Genomic DNA, 16,676 nt, shown 5'->3' with positions numbered 1-16,676 from the left:
TAGTCTACATATGTAGTCTAATTCATTCACCAACAGACTGCCTCTATTACAGTGTTAAAGTTAACAACTTGAATCTATATCTAAACATTAAAGCTCTGGACATCTGTTCCTGTGTATGAGTCAATGTTATGTTTGTATGCACAGCCCCACACACTCTCTCCACAATCTCACATCTACAGCATCTCCTAATTAATAGATTAACAAACCCAGACCCTGTTATCTTGTAGCTGGATTTAGCTTTTATGTCAGTGCTCAGCAAAAATAATAATAATGAATAAATGAATAAAGAAAGAAAATCTGTGATATGTGTGTGAGAGAGAGAGTAGGGAGTTGATTCGAAGCACACTGGAGTTACTTACAGAGGGACTGAAGCACAGAGGCCTTTCATTGTCAGATATTCTGTATATTATGATCATTGCTGGTGTCACTCAAAGGAAATAGTCGCCCCCTAGTGGGTTAAATTAAAATGAGTCTCTGCAGGCTTTATGTGTAGTTGTTTACAACAGCAGGGTCCACTTTACCATTAGTCATCATTTAGACTAGGGCTGTGTGTTTGTATGGATGTTAAGTGTGAGCACAGATAATCTGTGGTTGTTTCTGACACCAAACAAAGTATATACTGCTTTAATATGTTCACGGTCCACTGTTGCCTTCACGGTGCCTCAGATGTTAAAACAGCAACAACACTGTCACAACTGATAAAACAACAGGTCAACTGTTAATGAACTGATTTTCAAGTTCATCTGTTCAAATCAGTAGACTGTCAGAGGCTTCAGTTTAGGTTATTGATAACTCCAGATAAAAGTAGCAATATTAGATTTAAATCACAACATGAAACTATTTTATATGTATAAATGTGTTTCTTCCTCACTGATAATCAGCAGATATTGAGTTAATAGACCACAAACTGCAAACCCTATAGGTTTAATAAATGATATTGTTGTTTTTTCAAGCAGAAAAGTAAATAATAACACATTCAGCTTTTTGTGTTTCTCCTCATATTTCAGTTGGTTCAGAAATCACTGTGATTACATTTATGATACTGTGAACATTTATAACCAGGAACAATCAAACACATAAAACAGATACAGAAATCAGAAAGTGAACTAAATTGCAGTGTTTATCTCCACAATATTGTGTCTCTGTGTCTTCAGACTGTAGAGGGCGTCAGTGCTCTGTCCTCAGGACTGAGTAAAATCCATGATAGCCCATCTGAGGAGCTTCTGTCCTTCACCTTTATGTCCAGATGTTAATACCTATTTGAAAAAGGCTTCATGATAAATGCAAAAAACATCATATGTGTGTATTGTTTGTGTGTGAGGAATAGTGTACTTGTGTTGACCTGTAGTAGTTGGGTTTGAAGGGCCCGTGTTTGCTGATGCCCAGGTACTTGGCCTGATCATCAGTCAGCTCTGTGAGGTGAGCGTCAAACGTTGGCAGGTGAAGATTGGCCACATATTCATCTGGAAATATAAACATAGGCTTTATCATTTTTGATGTACTGATAAGGACAACAATAAAGGTAATGGTTGTTTCTGGGTGTTTAAGCAGAGGACTTGCCCATCTTCTTTGGCAGCAGATAGACGTCCTGTTTGTATCGTCCCTCTGGAGCGTTGTACAGCTCTATGAGAGCCAGTGCCTGAAACACATCAGTGAAAGTCTGTGTTAACACAACTGCAGGTGACTGCTGCCAGTCTCAAAACAGGAGGCGATTGACACTCCTGCTTTGATCCATCTGGAGAGGAACAAACAGATTCCTGTGGTACTTTGTTAAACAAATTTTTATAAAAAACATGATCATACCTGAGTTGTAGCTGTGATGGAAAGGACAAATGAAGGCACTGTGGAGCAGCTCAGATTGAGCAAACGGCCCTGAGAGAAAAATAAATACTTTTAAAGAACATAATTGAACATAATTTACAGACTTCCAGAACATGTATTATATCAAATAATTATGGAATATATAGTTCAGGGTTTGTATCCCTCTAACTCTCCTGATGAACACCTGATAAAGGGCAGCACACTTGTTCAGGTAAATCTGTTCCTGCTGCTCAGCTCGTTAGCATTAAGCCACAGAGGTCAACGACATGGGAAACACCACTTGAGGGTGAAAGTGATTTCAACATAAGACAGGCTCACTGTCACACTGAGAGGGACACTTGAATTGAACAGAGCCGTCGTTAATGTTATTAGTAACACTTGTGCATTTCCTACAGAAACAAGTCAAAAAGCCCCACTGAAAAGCACTTCAAATGAGACAATCTGAAAAAGCCCACTTGGCACCACACGCCACCAGCCACACCCTATACTAAAACATTTCAGTTTTTTTTTTATTACACTTCACTCACTCGGCATTAAAGTTTTGATGCTGTATTTTCATCAGACAAACATCACTGGTTTGTCTGCATATTTGTATTAAACTGGTGGTTTAATGGTGGCCAAAGACTTTAGATGTAGTTTTTAATTTATTTATCAATCTCAATAACAATGACTCTTTCAATTTAGCAGGTAAATTAGCTTACAATGTAGCTCCCTATATAGCCTACACTCATATTTGAATATAAACCAGTGGCTGTTCAAATTCTTTACACTAATTTAAATTCAATACTTCAGGGCTATATTTTATAGTAGATGTGTGTCTGTACATTATCCCTTGGCAGGGGAACTAATTAACAACAACAGTAACAGTATCATCACCTCAGCCAGCAGGACAATTCTCTTGCCATCAGGCCAGATTACATGGTCCACCTGAGGCCTCACCCGCTCCCACCTCAGCTCTGCAGTCCTCAGACTCACCTAAAAGGTAAGAGTCTGTATTTTACACACACAAGCTAGAGAGGCTGATAAACCATAAAAAATATGTAGAAACACACACACACACACACACACACACACACACACACACAGTGTGAGTCTATGTTTTTACCAGATCTATCTCAGTGTTGGAGTGTCCCATGTTGCAGACTATGCAGCCATTCTTCATTCTGTCCAGATGTTCCCTCCCCACCACGTTTTTATTGCCTACAGAGAAATAACAGTTAAATACAAAACAATCGAAATAAACATTTGTATGGTGTTCTCTATTAAGTTTTTGCTGTTGTCACATGGCCAACATTAGCATTAACAGCTGTCTAGAAGAAAGTGCAGTCTCCAGTAGAAATTAACATCAGCGTTAACTCTTGTTTTGCTTCTATTTTGCATGCTAACCAGCTACCCCATCCCATACCACTCTGCCAAAGTCACTGTAGCATCCAGTCTGCCCTCTGTCCAACATGAGAGGATGAAGATGCTCTTGGTGAGTAAACAGCTGTTAATGCAAATGCTGGCTATACGACAAGAGCAAAAACTCACATTCATCACCTTAAAGTGCACTAATTTTTAGAGGACAGAGGTTACCTGTGCAGGTGATGACCATGTCCACCTGTCTGACCACCTCATTCAGTTTAATCACTCTAAAGCCGTCCATACTAAGAGGAACAGGGGATGAGAGAGTGAGGTTCAAATTTTTACAAGGTTTTATGATGTTTGGCTACAGAGTACCTTTGGTAGGAGGGAAACACACTTCATATCTGTGCTGATAAAAACTCCCTGCATTCATACCAGGCCTGAAGGGCACAAATGGGATCCACTTCTGTGACGTACACGACAGCACCCAACGCTTTCAGGGCAGCGCAGCAACCTTTGCCAACCTACAAGGAGAAAGAAAAGAGGTTGGTAGAGTTGCTTGAATTTGATAGTTTGTTGAATTTCTTTCTTTCTTTTTTTTTTTTACTGACCTCACCATATCCACACACCACCACCTGTTTCCCACCAAACATGATGTCAGTGGTTCGCTTCAACCTGAAAGAAGAGTTCAACACAGTCAAGTTTCTGCTCAGCTGCTGCACTGGTGTGTTTACCTGTTTACCATCACAACATGATTCATCACCCGTCCAGTATGGACTCCTTGCAGCAGTAGAGGTTGTCAAATTTCTGCTTGGTCACTGAGTCATTAACATTCATGGCTGGGACACACAGTCTGCCCGCCTTTGACAGCTGGTACAACCTGAAGCACAGTCGGAGACACACGTGTGAGCTGGAGAATAACTTTGTGCACCTGTTGAAAGGTTTGACTTTGTGTGAAACTCACCGATAGACGCCTGTAACACTTTCCTCCACGATGCCTTTGGTCTTCTTGAACAGGGCCGGGTACTTCTTATAGATCCAGTGGGTCAGGTCACCTCCGTCATCCAGGATCTGACAAGAGTGACAAAACAAGATCACCACAGCCCTTGTAACTGTAGTTGTTAAATACAATGAAGTGGAAGCCAAATTAAAGGCGCAGTTCACCCAACCATAAGATATTTATTGTTAATTGTTAAATAAATAAATCAAAATAAAAGTTTCCTTAAGAACATATTGCATTTTTCCTGTATAGCTGTCAAGCATCATCAGTCAGATACCATTAAGCATGCTGAAACCACAACTAGAATAAACCAAATCAGCCACAACATTAAAACCAGTTCCAGGTTTTAATGATGATTTATTCTCTCAGAGATGTTAACTGTTTTTCTGAGACAAATAACAGCATAGTGGTGTTACTGTTTGTTGTTTACAGCACCATGTTGGGCTGCCAGGTCTCAGCACCGACACACTTGTCAATACACCACCAGAAGTCGTCCTCTGACTCTCCTCTCCACGCAAACACTGAGGTTCCTTAGAGGGAGTGAGAGTTAAAGAGCATGTGAGGATCAAGAGAGAAAGTCAAGAAGAACAAAAATAAAAAACTGGATGAGGAGCAGCTGGTGCACAGCTACCTCCTTCAGCCAGAGCAGCAGCGACGGCATTCTGAGTGGAGAAGATGTTACAGGCCGCCCAGCGACACTGAGCCCCCAACGCACACAGAGTCTCAATCAACACCTGCAAGAGTCCAACACATACAGAGTCAACAGGACATGTGATAACCCTCTGTCAGTCCTTTTTAACTGTTATTTTATCATCTAGAATACAGATAAGGAAAGATGTATGTGTGTGTGTGTGTGTGTGTGTGTGTTCAACTGACTGCTGTCTGTGCAGTGATGTGTGTGCAGCCCACAATCTTGGCTCCAGCCAGAGGTTTCTCCCCACCTGCTCTTTTCCTCAGGACCATCAGTGCTGGCATTTCTAAATGTCACAGACAGTGACCCAGTCACATCCAACATAAGGACACACATCATGAATGCACACATATTTTATAGTTACGGCTTAATATTCTGATTTTGATCTTTTCTTCCAGTGTGTTACTTTTCCTCTGTAGAGGCTCATCAGATGTGTGCTGCATAAATCGTATCATTTGTATCACTAGTGAAGACATAAACAGAGGTTTGAGGACTGTGTTTTTACCTTGCTGTGCGATTTCTATTTCTCTGCGACCAAAGTCAGCCTGTTTGATGTTTTTGATGCAGAAGTCTGAGAGGCCCATGGAGGTCTTCTGAAGCTTGTCTCTGGGTGTTGATTCATCCTCAGAGCTGTCGCTACACACTGAAACACAGACATTAGTCACTGTGTGTGAATACAATCAGCTGATAGAATATAATATCCTGGAACAAATGTGGTTAAAGTCACACAGAGACACATGATTTGTTGGAAAGCTTTACAGTTATGACTTGGCTCTGGTTTTATTGTTTCTGATTCCATGTTTGGAATCAGACTTCAGCTAAGTGAGTCTTTTCTCTGAGCCTTTGAAGTCTGCACAAACTCTGGCAGTGACTGACGTGTTTGAGAAAGGCTCACAGAGCCGATTAGGACCAAATTAAAGAGACTTATTTCTACAGAGGACTTTTCCTTTTAATTAAGGTTTAGCAGAGGGAAAAAGCACAGAGGCTAATCCTCGGGGCCTGCGGTTCTTGTGTTGCTGGGATCAGAACCGGCTCAGTTTACGTATCAAAGACATGTGATCAGACTTAAGAGCATACGCGTGCGTTTGCATGTTTCCATACCTGAGCTGTAGCTGTCTGTAGAGGACTGTGAGATGGACCGAGACAGAGAGCGACGACCTGCCTTGGTGGGACGTTTGTTGAATTCCTGCTTCTCGTCAGTGAGCTGTATTTGCTGTGGAGACAGAAAAGGAGACACAAATGCACAGAATGGATGAGAGAGAGTACATCAATCATTCCACTACAGGTCACAAGCTGAGTCTCATCAACGTCATGCTTCTAACAGACAGACCTGCTGCAGACATAATGATTTGCACCTAAGCACCGCACATCACAGCAGATTCTCAGCTAGCACCTTTCTGTTCCACAGCATGTCACTGTCATACACCTCCTTCTCATGTCCTGACTCATCCCTTGTATCTGTTGCTGTCTCACCATCCAGTGTGGCTCTCTGAAGGCTGGGCTGCTGCCACAGGAATCCCACTTGGCCATGTTTGCTCCTTGGCTGCTCAGTCTGACTCTGCTGCCTGAGCCTGAGCTTCAAGTCCAGCTCCAAGGAAAAAAAAAAAAAAAAAACCCAGACTGCAATCTCACTGAGGGCTTGTGTGCAGACGCATGCACACACCCACCGACCCAGACACACCCCCACACTGACCCCACCTCCAAAAAAAAAAAAAAAAAAATACACATACACATTGATTGTTTGAAGCTTTAGGGCTGCAAGTTTGTGTATGGAGATAATCCTAAAGGGATTTTAGTTAAAGCAGCACTCCACTGATTTTACCTGTAAAGGTCAGTATATGTGTAAACACTTGTATAATCTCCTCAGTGGCGCTGGAGGAACTTTGTTAAGAGAAAATAACCCTAGTGATCATGGTAATGTCATCATGGTTGTGGGCTGTGAGACAAATTTTCAACACAAAGCTTGTGTGTGGAGAAAAATGCGGGAATCACCAGTTATTGAAAGCTGCTATCAAATTGTTTCCTAGGAAATGCAGGATCCAGTTTCTTTGTGGTACAAGGGTCTAAAAGTCAGTCTGTCTCAGCTGCATAGATTTTGACCATTTTGATCAAGTGCACCAGTTTTATGACAATGTTAGATCACTGGAGTAACCCTTAAAGGGGTGCAATGTGTCTCTACCCCTCTGCTGTACTGTGACCTCTGTAAAAGGTCATCACAAATTCCTCATCAGTTGTCAGTTCAGATGACAGAGCAATAAAGAATCCAGGAAGACATTTTTAGAATATAAATGGACTCTCAGCTGAGGCTGAGTGACATATATATACAGTACATATAAAATGAGGTGACCTTGTGCCAGTATCAACAAGCTGTGAATTAAAGGTCAGTATCAAGTCATTTATTAGAGGTTTGTCACACAAGTCAAACTGAAACTGTCATCTGAAAATTTCCAGGTATTTCAGAGATAATTCTTGCAGCGACCCTTCAGTTCAAAACTAATGACATTCATTATAGTTGCATTAGTGAAATAAGTGGGGAAAGGTGTCAGTATCAGTAAGGATTAAGTTAGGCATCTTTCATGTGATGCTGCTGCTCAAGCTGAGCTCTCAAATCCTCGTCAGGAGCAATTAAATCTGAGACCTGCAAACATCTGTAATGAGGATCTCTGCAGGGCTTTGTCAGCACTGTACTTTCCTCTGATTTTAGTTATATGTTTCAGTATGTCATCACAAAGGGGCATCCTGGTGGTCTGTAGGGTTTAAAAAGTGACCTCAGTTACCTTTGACAAGGTGATACAGTGACGTCCACAAGCCAATCAATCAACTGAGGTTAAAAAGTCAGTAAATAAATCAAATGAAGTAATATTTACACAGCTGGAGTTTGCAGTTTAAATAAAATAATATTGTTCAAGCACTTGTGCCTATTCAAAGACGAACTGATGAAAGCTTTAACTCATTATTTCTAAGTAATGATCTCTTGAGCACGCAGTATTTTGAGTACAGCTGGTTCTTACTCAAGCAGCTACTTAATCTTTAACACAGAAAGACATTAAGCTGTGACTTGGAGCTATGTGAATGTTAACTTAATGGTCACAAAACTGTCTCTTACAGGGTTCAGAGAATTGGTTTGAATTCAAGCAGGCTACTGTGAAACTACAATTAGAGCCAATAGTTACTCTTAATTAAAGTGGCTGTAAAAACACAATTTGTGCTTTAATTTGTACCTTGAAACAGTGAAAATTACTCATTCACTTTTTAACCTTTTTTACATTTTTTTCTCTGCTCTTAGAGAAGACAAGAAAATTCACAGCTGTAGTAGTTCTAAAAGCAGGTAGGCTATAAAGGATTATTTTAGTTTGTTCAAGTACTGCCATTAAAACAGCTTTATGGTCACTTCTACCTAATTCCACACGAAGACCTGACTCACTGCCCTTCAGAAGAAAGCTAAAAAATGTTTACTATACAGAGCGTAACAGTGCTTCCAAGACAAAAGCAGTGGTACCTTGATACAGATGGACTGCACTGCCTCCTGGTCCTTGGCTTTAGTTATGTTCACTAGACTGTACACTTTCTTCATGCTTCATGCAGAGCGCTCCCACAGTGACACTCAACCACCCAGCAGAGCTGCAAGCTGATGCTGCTGAACTAACTACAGAGTTCACAGAGTGACGCTTTTGCCACACCCTCGCCCCAGCAGGCCCAGGTGGCAGGTGGAGAGAGGACAGAGAGAGAGAGAGGAAAATGGGAATAAATGGAGTCTTTGTGAGGCTTACATAGGGGAGCTCTGGGAAAATAAAATATAGGGAAGAGAGACAGGTTAGAAATGGAGAAAATCAAGAGAAGCTCAGTCAAGTGTTACTTGAGGCCAAAGATGAATATGAGTGTGTGCAGTAAAGTGCACTCTGCTCTCAGGGTATAGATTCAATAGAGAGCAGCGAGCTGTACATACATGACCATACATTCATTTGTTAGAGAGAGACAAAGAAGAGGGACAGCTATAGGGACAGAGGAGCCTTAGAGTGGCGTTCAGGGACACAGAAAGCAGCTAAGATTTCTTCTAATAAATCAGACAATAGAGCTGGAATTTACTGTTTACTACCAAAGCAGCTCTGCAGTGTCACTCTCAAAGGGGCACTCCGCCCATTTTACACGTGTTGATCAGTTTAGGCGTCATGGAGAGGCAGTTGTATATCAGAAATTATCTTGCCTATCAGAAATAAAACACTGATGATGTCATAGTAATGTCATCAGGGTTATCTTGGTTTGGGCTTGAGAGGTCAAATTTATGTCATGTGGATGTTTACCAGGCAGGGAGGGTATAATAAAAGATGCTATCATTAAGCGAAATGTAGCAGTCAGACCCATTCTAGAAACAAAAAGTCAGAATATCTCACCCTCTGCTGCTCTGATGTTGACAATAATATATTTAATCTGTCGCTTACAACCTTTACTGAAGTCTGACACAGATGACTGGAGTATCTGCTTGAAAGATTAACATTGCCAGACTCACAATCTACGGCTGATGCAGCAGAACCAGATATATTGTCATTCTTCTCCCTTGTCAAAACCTGGCGACTACATTACCCACAATGCCACTCGACCACAGACAGTTAATTTAGATATTCAGGTGATTTTTTTCTTCAGAGTAAATCAGCACAGACTCGAGATACATCACTTGAGGCAACATGAACTTTCATGCAGCACCCACTGGAGCCACAAAAGGCTTTATACACTTGTTCTATCATGTATACAGAGTGTGTGTACTCCTTTGCATCTGCTCTGTCTTTTCAGAGATAAAATGGGTGCAATATGTGTGTGGGTGTGCTGGTCAAACATTGATAGAGGCCTGCATGTTGCAGCTAAAATCATTAACAGCCTGAGTGTATGCAGATACACGCTGCCTGTGGAGTCAGTCAGGAAGTGTAGCAGTGTCCTTGCTCACCATGTCAGTCTTCAGAGCTTCGGTAACAGGCTCTCCTGTCCCAGACACCCCTGCCCTGTCTCTGTCCTGACCCTGAGGGGTCCACCTGCTCTCTGCCGCCTTCAGCATCTGCAGCAGGTTCGGGCTGCATTTTACCACCTGATCTTTATCTCCCTCTGCCTCTCCATTCAGCACAGCTTTGTCCTCCATATGTGGTTCAGGATAATCATCAGGTAGTGGCAGGTCCTCCCAGGAGGCTCCTGTCTGCTCCTTTTCCTCTGCCATGACTCCTCTGGCAGCCAGTAATGAAATGAATTAGATGCCTGCTCAGTTGATCTGAGAGCAAACCAAGTGACAGCTCAGCCAAACGCTGCCTACATATAGCTGATATTTCCTCCTGCAAGCTGTCTGTTTACTCTAAACATCAGGAGCTCTGGGCTACTTTGACTAAATGTAAAGTAGATAATTAGTCCTGGATGCAGTGTGTACAGGGTAAACACTGATGTGAGCACTGCATCTTGACACAGAAGGAAATGTAACCTGGAGATGTAGGAATGTAACGCCTGAGTGCTACCAAAGAGCCTCATGTAGATGTCTGTCTGGGCCCTCATACAGTTTTTTTTGTACTGGAAGTTTCTCCTGTTTATGCTACAAATAAGCACTTACTGGATTTGGGCTTGTGGAGCCGCTCTTTGTTTTTGTGTTGTCTTTGATAACACTGGATAACAGAGACATGGATGCAACTCAGACCAGGGGTTACATTATAAACAAACAGGCAAGGTGACATGTTTACATTAAACTCCACCAGCATCAATAGTGGCCCCATGGCAACCGACCCCCTCCAGTTACAAGTCTGCCAAGCAAAATGGCCGATCCAAGTATGCACAGTTAAATCATTTTTCACACCACAGTTATGGGCAGAGGTGCTGTGATTGGCCCCTGAAATAGACTAATGAAGTTATCAGGTTTAAAATACACAATGTTAAGGATCTAAGTTTAATATGGCTGTCTTGAAACAATCATCAGTTGCCCGTATGAACACTGAAACAGGTTGTTCTTGCTGTAATCATTGCTCATGACATTAAAAGAGCTCTTCTTAATGTATTTTCAATGTATGTGATCAGGGACAAAAGGACACAGTCCTTGTTTTGTGTCTAAATGTTTTCAAAAGTTTTCACTGGACAGTGTTTCTTAATTGTGCTGTGGTGTGGGTACTAACAAAAAGCAATAATTTGGTGGTAAAAAGACTGATATCCACTTGATTTGTTTAGCTCAGACTGCTGAAGCTCCATATAAGTAAACTGCTGTGAGAGCCATTATTACACCTGGATTTGTTGTTTTATCTGATTTGTTAAATTTCATGTGTTTGTGATTGTGTTTCTATTCTCATGCACTGTGGATGCTCAGTGATCACACAAAGACAGTTCATTCTGGATTGTCTTTCACACAGTATTACACACACATCCCAGATATTTAACAAATATTGCAACTGATGTGACTGTAAAGCTTTCAGGTTTCCACCAGTGAGTCTTCAGGTGCAGGAGTATCAATAAGAGACAAACTTTCTGTTCCACTAGAGGGCGTAAACGGTCCACAGCTGTCCACAGGAGGTTTCCCACAGCTGAGACAGAGAAACTTTCTGTCCTTTCTTCTCTTAGTGCAAAAGCTGTGGGAAGATTTCAGTTTGATTCCCTCTGTTCTGTTTCTGTGTCTGACGGGAACCAGAAGAGGTTTATGACACCCAGTCCAGAGGGGGGAGGAGCAGTGGGAGAGGGATATTGTATCCAGTCCTCTCTCTCTCTCTGTCTCTCTGCATAAATGTTTCTCTGATCCTCATTTCTATTCAGTGCAGGAATTTCAGACTCTGGTGTTAAATTGGAAGGGGCGTAAAAATGTCCCTCCCAAGCAGCTATAGTGGTTTTCACTAGGACCCTTTATATGGTCAATTTTTTTTATTATACAGGGTTGTTTCATGGCTTTGCATGATTGCATGGATTTGTTCTATTTTTCTTTATTACAGCGGCTCTTATTTTCTCTGTCAGCCAGGTTTGTTCGTCTATGATCTGTTCTATCACTGAAAGCATTTTAAGTGACTGTAGCGAGTGTCTGTGGGGTGACATGGTGGTGCAGTGTTTGGCACTACTGCCTCACTGCAAGAAGACTTAAGGTTTGAACTCTGTTGACGAGACTGACGATCTGTCCGGGGTTACCTGCCCCACCACCACCACAACCACCTCTCCTTTGCTATGAAGGATCTTTACTCTTGTTTAGGGTTGTGGTTACATGAGCATCAGTCAGACAAAGAGACAGATAATTGACTGAACTCTGGTATTAAATATACCATCATATTTGTATGCTGCACAATTATTTGCAGCATTTTCACTGGGTATAATGAAACTTTTGCATGTGTAGAGTTGACACAGTTTTCAGTGACAGATTGTTACAAGTACAAAAAGGCATCAGATTCTTTTCCATCCACAGGCTGTCATGTGTAGAAATACATCATATCCTCCCTCTACACCTGCAGCCAGTCCAGCTGAAGCCCAGTGTGATGGTGCAGTCGATAAATCAGGCTCTGAGCATTTATTCTTTTGTTAACATCTTTTGTTAATGACAAAGAAAAATGATACTACATCAAATGTTCTGTCACGATCTCTTTTATTTACAGAAAACATGTATTTATACATGAAGGAGGGGATGATATGGACAAATCTCACTTTTGGGCTCATTTCACAACAACATGGATTACAGATGTCATTAGCTATGACTGAGTAAAGCTGACCATTGAGGAAACATGCACACACACACACCACACACACACACACAGCAGTTTACAGTTGCTTATTTTCTCTCGTAAATCAGTGTGGTAAAAGTTTTTAATTCACTCTTTTTTCACAACAACATGTCAATAATAACAATTTTTCTGTAGTTTATTATGTTCTTCTTGTAGTAGCCTTATTCTTTTATCACATCAACCACACTTTTAACAGACTGCATATCTAACAACATACTGCACAAGCTCATGTAAAAGGAGCAAAGAGGAAAACTTCCTGTCAAAATAAAAGCCCAAATGACACTTGGCCAAATGTGCTTTTTCACAATAAACTGCATCCTAGACAATGCATTCATGTCTGGAGCTTTATAATACAGTGCCATGTCTTTTGTAAAATAATTAAAAATAAATTACAACTATTAATTTAAAACACACTTTCATTTTCATTGGCAGCTGGATTAAGTTGAAAAAAAAATTGTGCACAATAAGAACACACCTGGTCTATATTTCAACAATATGTTCACTTCATCATGTTCATCATGTTTCCTCTTTATCACATTATTTTGACTCCATCACAGACATGAGTCAACATTTTACCACTCTCATCGCGCTGCACGTATGTTCTTGTACTGGCACAGAAGCAGGTGTTTGAAGGTGTTTTTGAAGGTGGCGTTGCAGAGGGCGTAGCAGGCTGGGTTGATGGTGCTGTTGATGTAGCAGAGCCAGTAGCCAATGGTCCAGAGAGAGTTTGGGATGCAGATGGAACAGAAGGTGTTGATCAGGACCATCACGTTGTACGGCGTCCATGTGGCAACAAAAGCAACCAGGATGGCCATGATGGTGCGTGTCACCTTTTTCTCCCTGGAGGAAATGCCCTTCTTTTTCCACTTTGCCACAGCACTCTGCTTTGTTACCTGGAAAGAGAAGAAGAGGACATTTTTCATTTTCAAAATGATATTAGTAGATTTTTTGGCCTTGTGGAGGCTAGCTAGCTGTAAACACAACATTAACATCACTTTATCAAGTTGTTATTTTTAAATATCCAGCAGACAACATTATGATTCATTTGGAGTTTTGTTTCTGGCCACCTACAGATATAAAGCTATTATTCACTCTCTTTTTAGCTCAACATGTTTATGTATTCGTCAACTGAGTTAAGGCTTTTTACCATGCAAACTATACTGATAGTTAACACAAAAATGACTAGTTTTGCAGGTGTATAGTGATAAATCACAGAATTAGAGATCAGTGATGGCCATAGAGTAAAAGCAAGGAGATCACTTAACCTCATGATGGCACCAGAGGAAAGGTCAGGAGTCCACTAGTGTTATTCTCTGATGATTATGAACATGAATGAAAAAAAAAAAAAAAACCTTTACTGCGATCCATCCATGATTTAATGGTGGACTGACCAACTGACCAAGAGCCACGCCATTAAAATATTGTGATTTATCATTTGTTTGATGTACAGACTTTTATATTCAAATTTACCTTAAACAGTGTCCTTGTGACCAGACTTTGCCTGTCAGCAGCTGAGTTTTCTGGGGAAGGTGGCTGTGTTTGGTTTGTCTTTTTCCTGCCATTTGATCCTCTCTGTGATGACGCAGGGACAGCAGCTATGTCTTTAGATGTTGAAGGCTGAATGCTCTCTGATTCCACCTGGTCATTTCCTTCTTCTGTGCATGGGCCGCTTCCGTTCTGCTGCTGCTGCAACATTTCCTTCTCCTTCCCATCTCCGGCCTCGTCCTGAGCTTCTCTTGTTGTGATGCAGTTGTTCTGGCTCTCACATCCCTCCTCCTGGCTGTGAGAGGGGCCTTCTCCCAGACTGGTACCTGAGGTCTTCCTGCTCTCCCTTCTCACGCGGCTGCGGCTGGCCTTGGAGATGCGCCAATAGAGGTGGATCATGATGGCCACCGGCAGGTAAAAAGCTGCTATGGCTGTCCCAAACGTCACAGCTGGGTTGGAGAAGAACTGGATGTAGCACTCACCTGCTGGCACGGTTCTCCCACCCACAATGAACTGCCAGAACAAAATGGCTGGAGCCCACAGGATGAAGGATAAGACCCAGGCCGCGGCTATCATGAGGCCCGCCATCTTGGTACTGCGGCGTGCTGGGTAGCTGAGGGGCTTGGTGACGCAGAAGTAACGGTCAAAACTAATGATGAGCAGGTTCATGACCGAGGCATTGCTCACGACATAATCGACAGCCAACCACAGGTCACATACCACTGCTCCCAAAGGCCAGTAGCCAATCACAATGTAGACGGTGTAGAGGTTCATGGAGCAGATGCCAATAATGAGGTCTGCACAGGCCAGGCTGAATAGGAAGTAGTTGTTGACGGTCTGCAGGTTCCTGTTTACCTTTAGAGAAACAACATGGAGCGGGCTGTCAGATGCTAATCGTTTTTGCAAAATGTGATGTGTGTTTTCTCATTTCTATTAGATTAACCCTCTGCACAGGGCTGCACATGCTGTGGTCTTATCTCTTAAGTCTGGACGTGCTTTTCAAGGTGTCCAGAGATGGATGCTGAAAACACACTCATTAATCATCACAACAAAAAACCCAAACCTTTATAGAGAGCATGACCAGGATGTTTCCAATGACAGTGATCAGACTCAGAGATCCAGCCACCAGGATGATGAGCACTATCTCCACCGTCGTGTATGGACTTCCAGAGAAGATACTGGTGATGTTGGTGGGGTGGGATGAGTTCAGAGTCTCCATTCTGTCTCCTCTCAGAAACCCTTCTCACAGATGCTTTAGACTTGAGTCACATCTGTACAGTTCCTGGTAATGAAAAACATTATGTAAGAACGAGCGTCTCTACAGCTGCAGTATCTTTGATCATTCTGATTTAGATACATGTTTGTGTTCGTGTCTGCATTTATCTGCCCGCACACAGCCTCAGATGCAAAATCATGGGTAATTGCGGGGCGTGTAAACAGCTGGCAGGTGTTGGAGTGTTTCTGAGCTTGTAGTTTGGCTCAGGTGTGAAGGATGGGCAGGTGAGCAAATAAAGGCTGCAGCTGTGTTTAAAAATATACAGCACATACTCCTGTCAGGAATAACAAGTTGAAACTGATTTGGAGTTTATATCTAAATCTGCACAGTAGGTGTTATATCTGTAGTTATACTGTACTGTTTACTATAGTAAAATTAACTTGTAGATGTGATTAGACCTAAATGGTATCAGATATAATATATGCTCATATAAGGATATGAATGGTTTCTTTGCCAGGCTACTCTTCACCTACATCTTTAGTGACCTGGAAGTCTGATCAAATCTGACCTGACAGGTTGAAGGAGACCATGTAACGAGGCCATCTACACCTCTAGAGAGTTCATTTAAATTTCCGCCTTGAAAGTCATAAAATGCCCTTTGAGAGCATCTAATCTGTGTGTGAGAGCCAATTCAAAAATGTCAAGTTGTTATTTGATCCCGCAGGCGTAAAGAAGTCATTTCCTGACAACATCTCTGCCCCTGGATAACGAAGAGATGCTGCCTGGTTTTGAAAACTGGATTTTCATTTTTTGGGGAAGTGTGTGAGTGTGCATGCAGGCGTCTATTTGTGCTTGTGTGCTCACTCTTTGAGACAGATGTCCAAATAACCCTTGGTTTTAATAACGAGACAGGTCAGATTCTCTGAGGCGAAAGAAAGCTAATCTGCAGAATAATTTCTGGGTGGTGTTCTGTGAGTTATGAGAGACTGTTTCAGTGAGTGCACAGACAGATTTCCACTGGGGCCACCCACGCTAAAACATCCAGGCACTCGTGGTGCTGTTAGGTGCTTTGGATAAAAGCATCTACTAAACAATGTACGATGTGTACAGAGATACCTGTTCTTCTGTATCTGTAATGGGCTGTGTGTTCAAAATGTCCCCAGGCAGTCGAGCAGACACCACAATTAAGGCAAAGTATCATTACAGTTACTATTATGTTAAACAAAAAAACAAGAAACATCAGAAATAGACCTACACTATGCACACAGCATAACAATGTGATTAACTGATGTATTCTGATCAGAAAATCAATGTAAAGACACTTAGATGAGACCATGAGGGTTGTTGCATACTGCTGAAACCCTGTAAGTGACTCCATTAGACTACACGATAACATCATACTGTACC

At 41.8% G+C, this 16,676-nt stretch overlaps 2 protein-coding genes across 3 annotated transcripts; both read right to left on the bottom strand.

Moving 5' to 3' along the window:
- Window positions 1–908: 908 nt before the first annotated feature.
- On the bottom strand, window positions 909–10,145 carry LOC108875430 (S-adenosylhomocysteine hydrolase-like protein 1). 2 transcript variants are annotated; one of them, XM_018664391.2, is made up of 17 exons: window positions 9,796–10,145; window positions 5,958–6,069; window positions 5,362–5,499; window positions 5,042–5,142; window positions 4,797–4,899; window positions 4,601–4,695; window positions 4,130–4,236; window positions 3,929–4,045; window positions 3,777–3,840; window positions 3,601–3,689; window positions 3,397–3,467; window positions 2,927–3,021; window positions 2,698–2,796; window positions 1,804–1,872; window positions 1,561–1,639; window positions 1,343–1,463; window positions 909–1,256 (listed from the first exon to the last, which is right to left on the bottom strand). In XM_018664391.2, the coding sequence occupies exons 1-17, from the start codon at window positions 10,057–10,059 to the stop codon at window positions 1,250–1,252; spliced, it is 1,731 nt and encodes a 576-aa protein (XP_018519907.1). In that variant the 5' UTR covers window positions 10,060–10,145; the 3' UTR covers window positions 909–1,249. The 2 variants fall into 2 exon arrangements, with proteins under 2 accessions (XP_018519907.1, XP_018519909.1); XM_018664393.2 differs by lacking the exon at window positions 9,796–10,145 and adding an exon at window positions 6,330–6,438.
- A 2,280-nt stretch (window positions 10,146–12,425) lies between these two features.
- LOC108875222 (muscarinic acetylcholine receptor M2) lies at window positions 12,426–15,342 on the bottom strand. The gene is made up of 3 exons (XM_018663975.2): window positions 15,117–15,342; window positions 14,039–14,908; window positions 12,426–13,461 (listed from the first exon to the last, which is right to left on the bottom strand). The coding sequence occupies exons 1-3, from the start codon at window positions 15,270–15,272 to the stop codon at window positions 13,150–13,152; spliced, it is 1,338 nt and encodes a 445-aa protein (XP_018519491.1). The 5' UTR covers window positions 15,273–15,342; the 3' UTR covers window positions 12,426–13,149.
- Between the last annotated feature and the right edge of the window lie 1,334 nt (window positions 15,343–16,676).

The sequence above is a fragment of the Lates calcarifer genome, linkage group LG10 (assembly GCF_001640805.2).
Source record: "Lates calcarifer isolate ASB-BC8 linkage group LG10, TLL_Latcal_v3, whole genome shotgun sequence".
NCBI lineage: Eukaryota > Metazoa > Chordata > Actinopteri > Centropomidae > Lates > Lates calcarifer.
Note: the sequence above shows the minus strand (reverse complement) of the source record. Positions and strands in the feature narration are given on the sequence as shown.

What these genes read in the sequence shown, in the direction of transcription:
- LOC108875430 (XM_018664391.2), bottom strand. Translation starts at nt 10,059, where the DNA reads ATGGCAGAGGAAAAGGAGCAGACAGGAGCCTCCTGGGAGGACCTGCCA. An exon ending in AGTGTTACAGGCGTCTATCG is followed by an intron (nt 4,046 to 4,129) that starts GTGAGTTTCACA and finishes ACTGTGCTTCAG; the next exon opens with GTTGTACCAGCTGTCAAAGG. An exon ending in CCATCACAGCTACAACTCAG is followed by an intron (nt 1,640 to 1,803) that starts GTATGATCATGT and finishes GATGTGTTTCAG; the next exon opens with GCACTGGCTCTCATAGAGCT.
- LOC108875222 (XM_018663975.2), bottom strand. Translation starts at nt 15,272, where the DNA reads ATGGAGACTCTGAACTCATCCCACCCCACCAACATCACCAGTATCTTC. An exon ending in TGGTCATGCTCTCTATAAAG is followed by an intron (nt 14,909 to 15,116) that starts GTTTGGGTTTTT and finishes GTTTCTCTAAAG; the next exon opens with GTAAACAGGAACCTGCAGAC. An exon ending in TCACAAGGACACTGTTTAAG is followed by an intron (nt 13,462 to 14,038) that starts GTAAATTTGAAT and finishes TTCTCTTTCCAG; the next exon opens with GTAACAAAGCAGAGTGCTGT.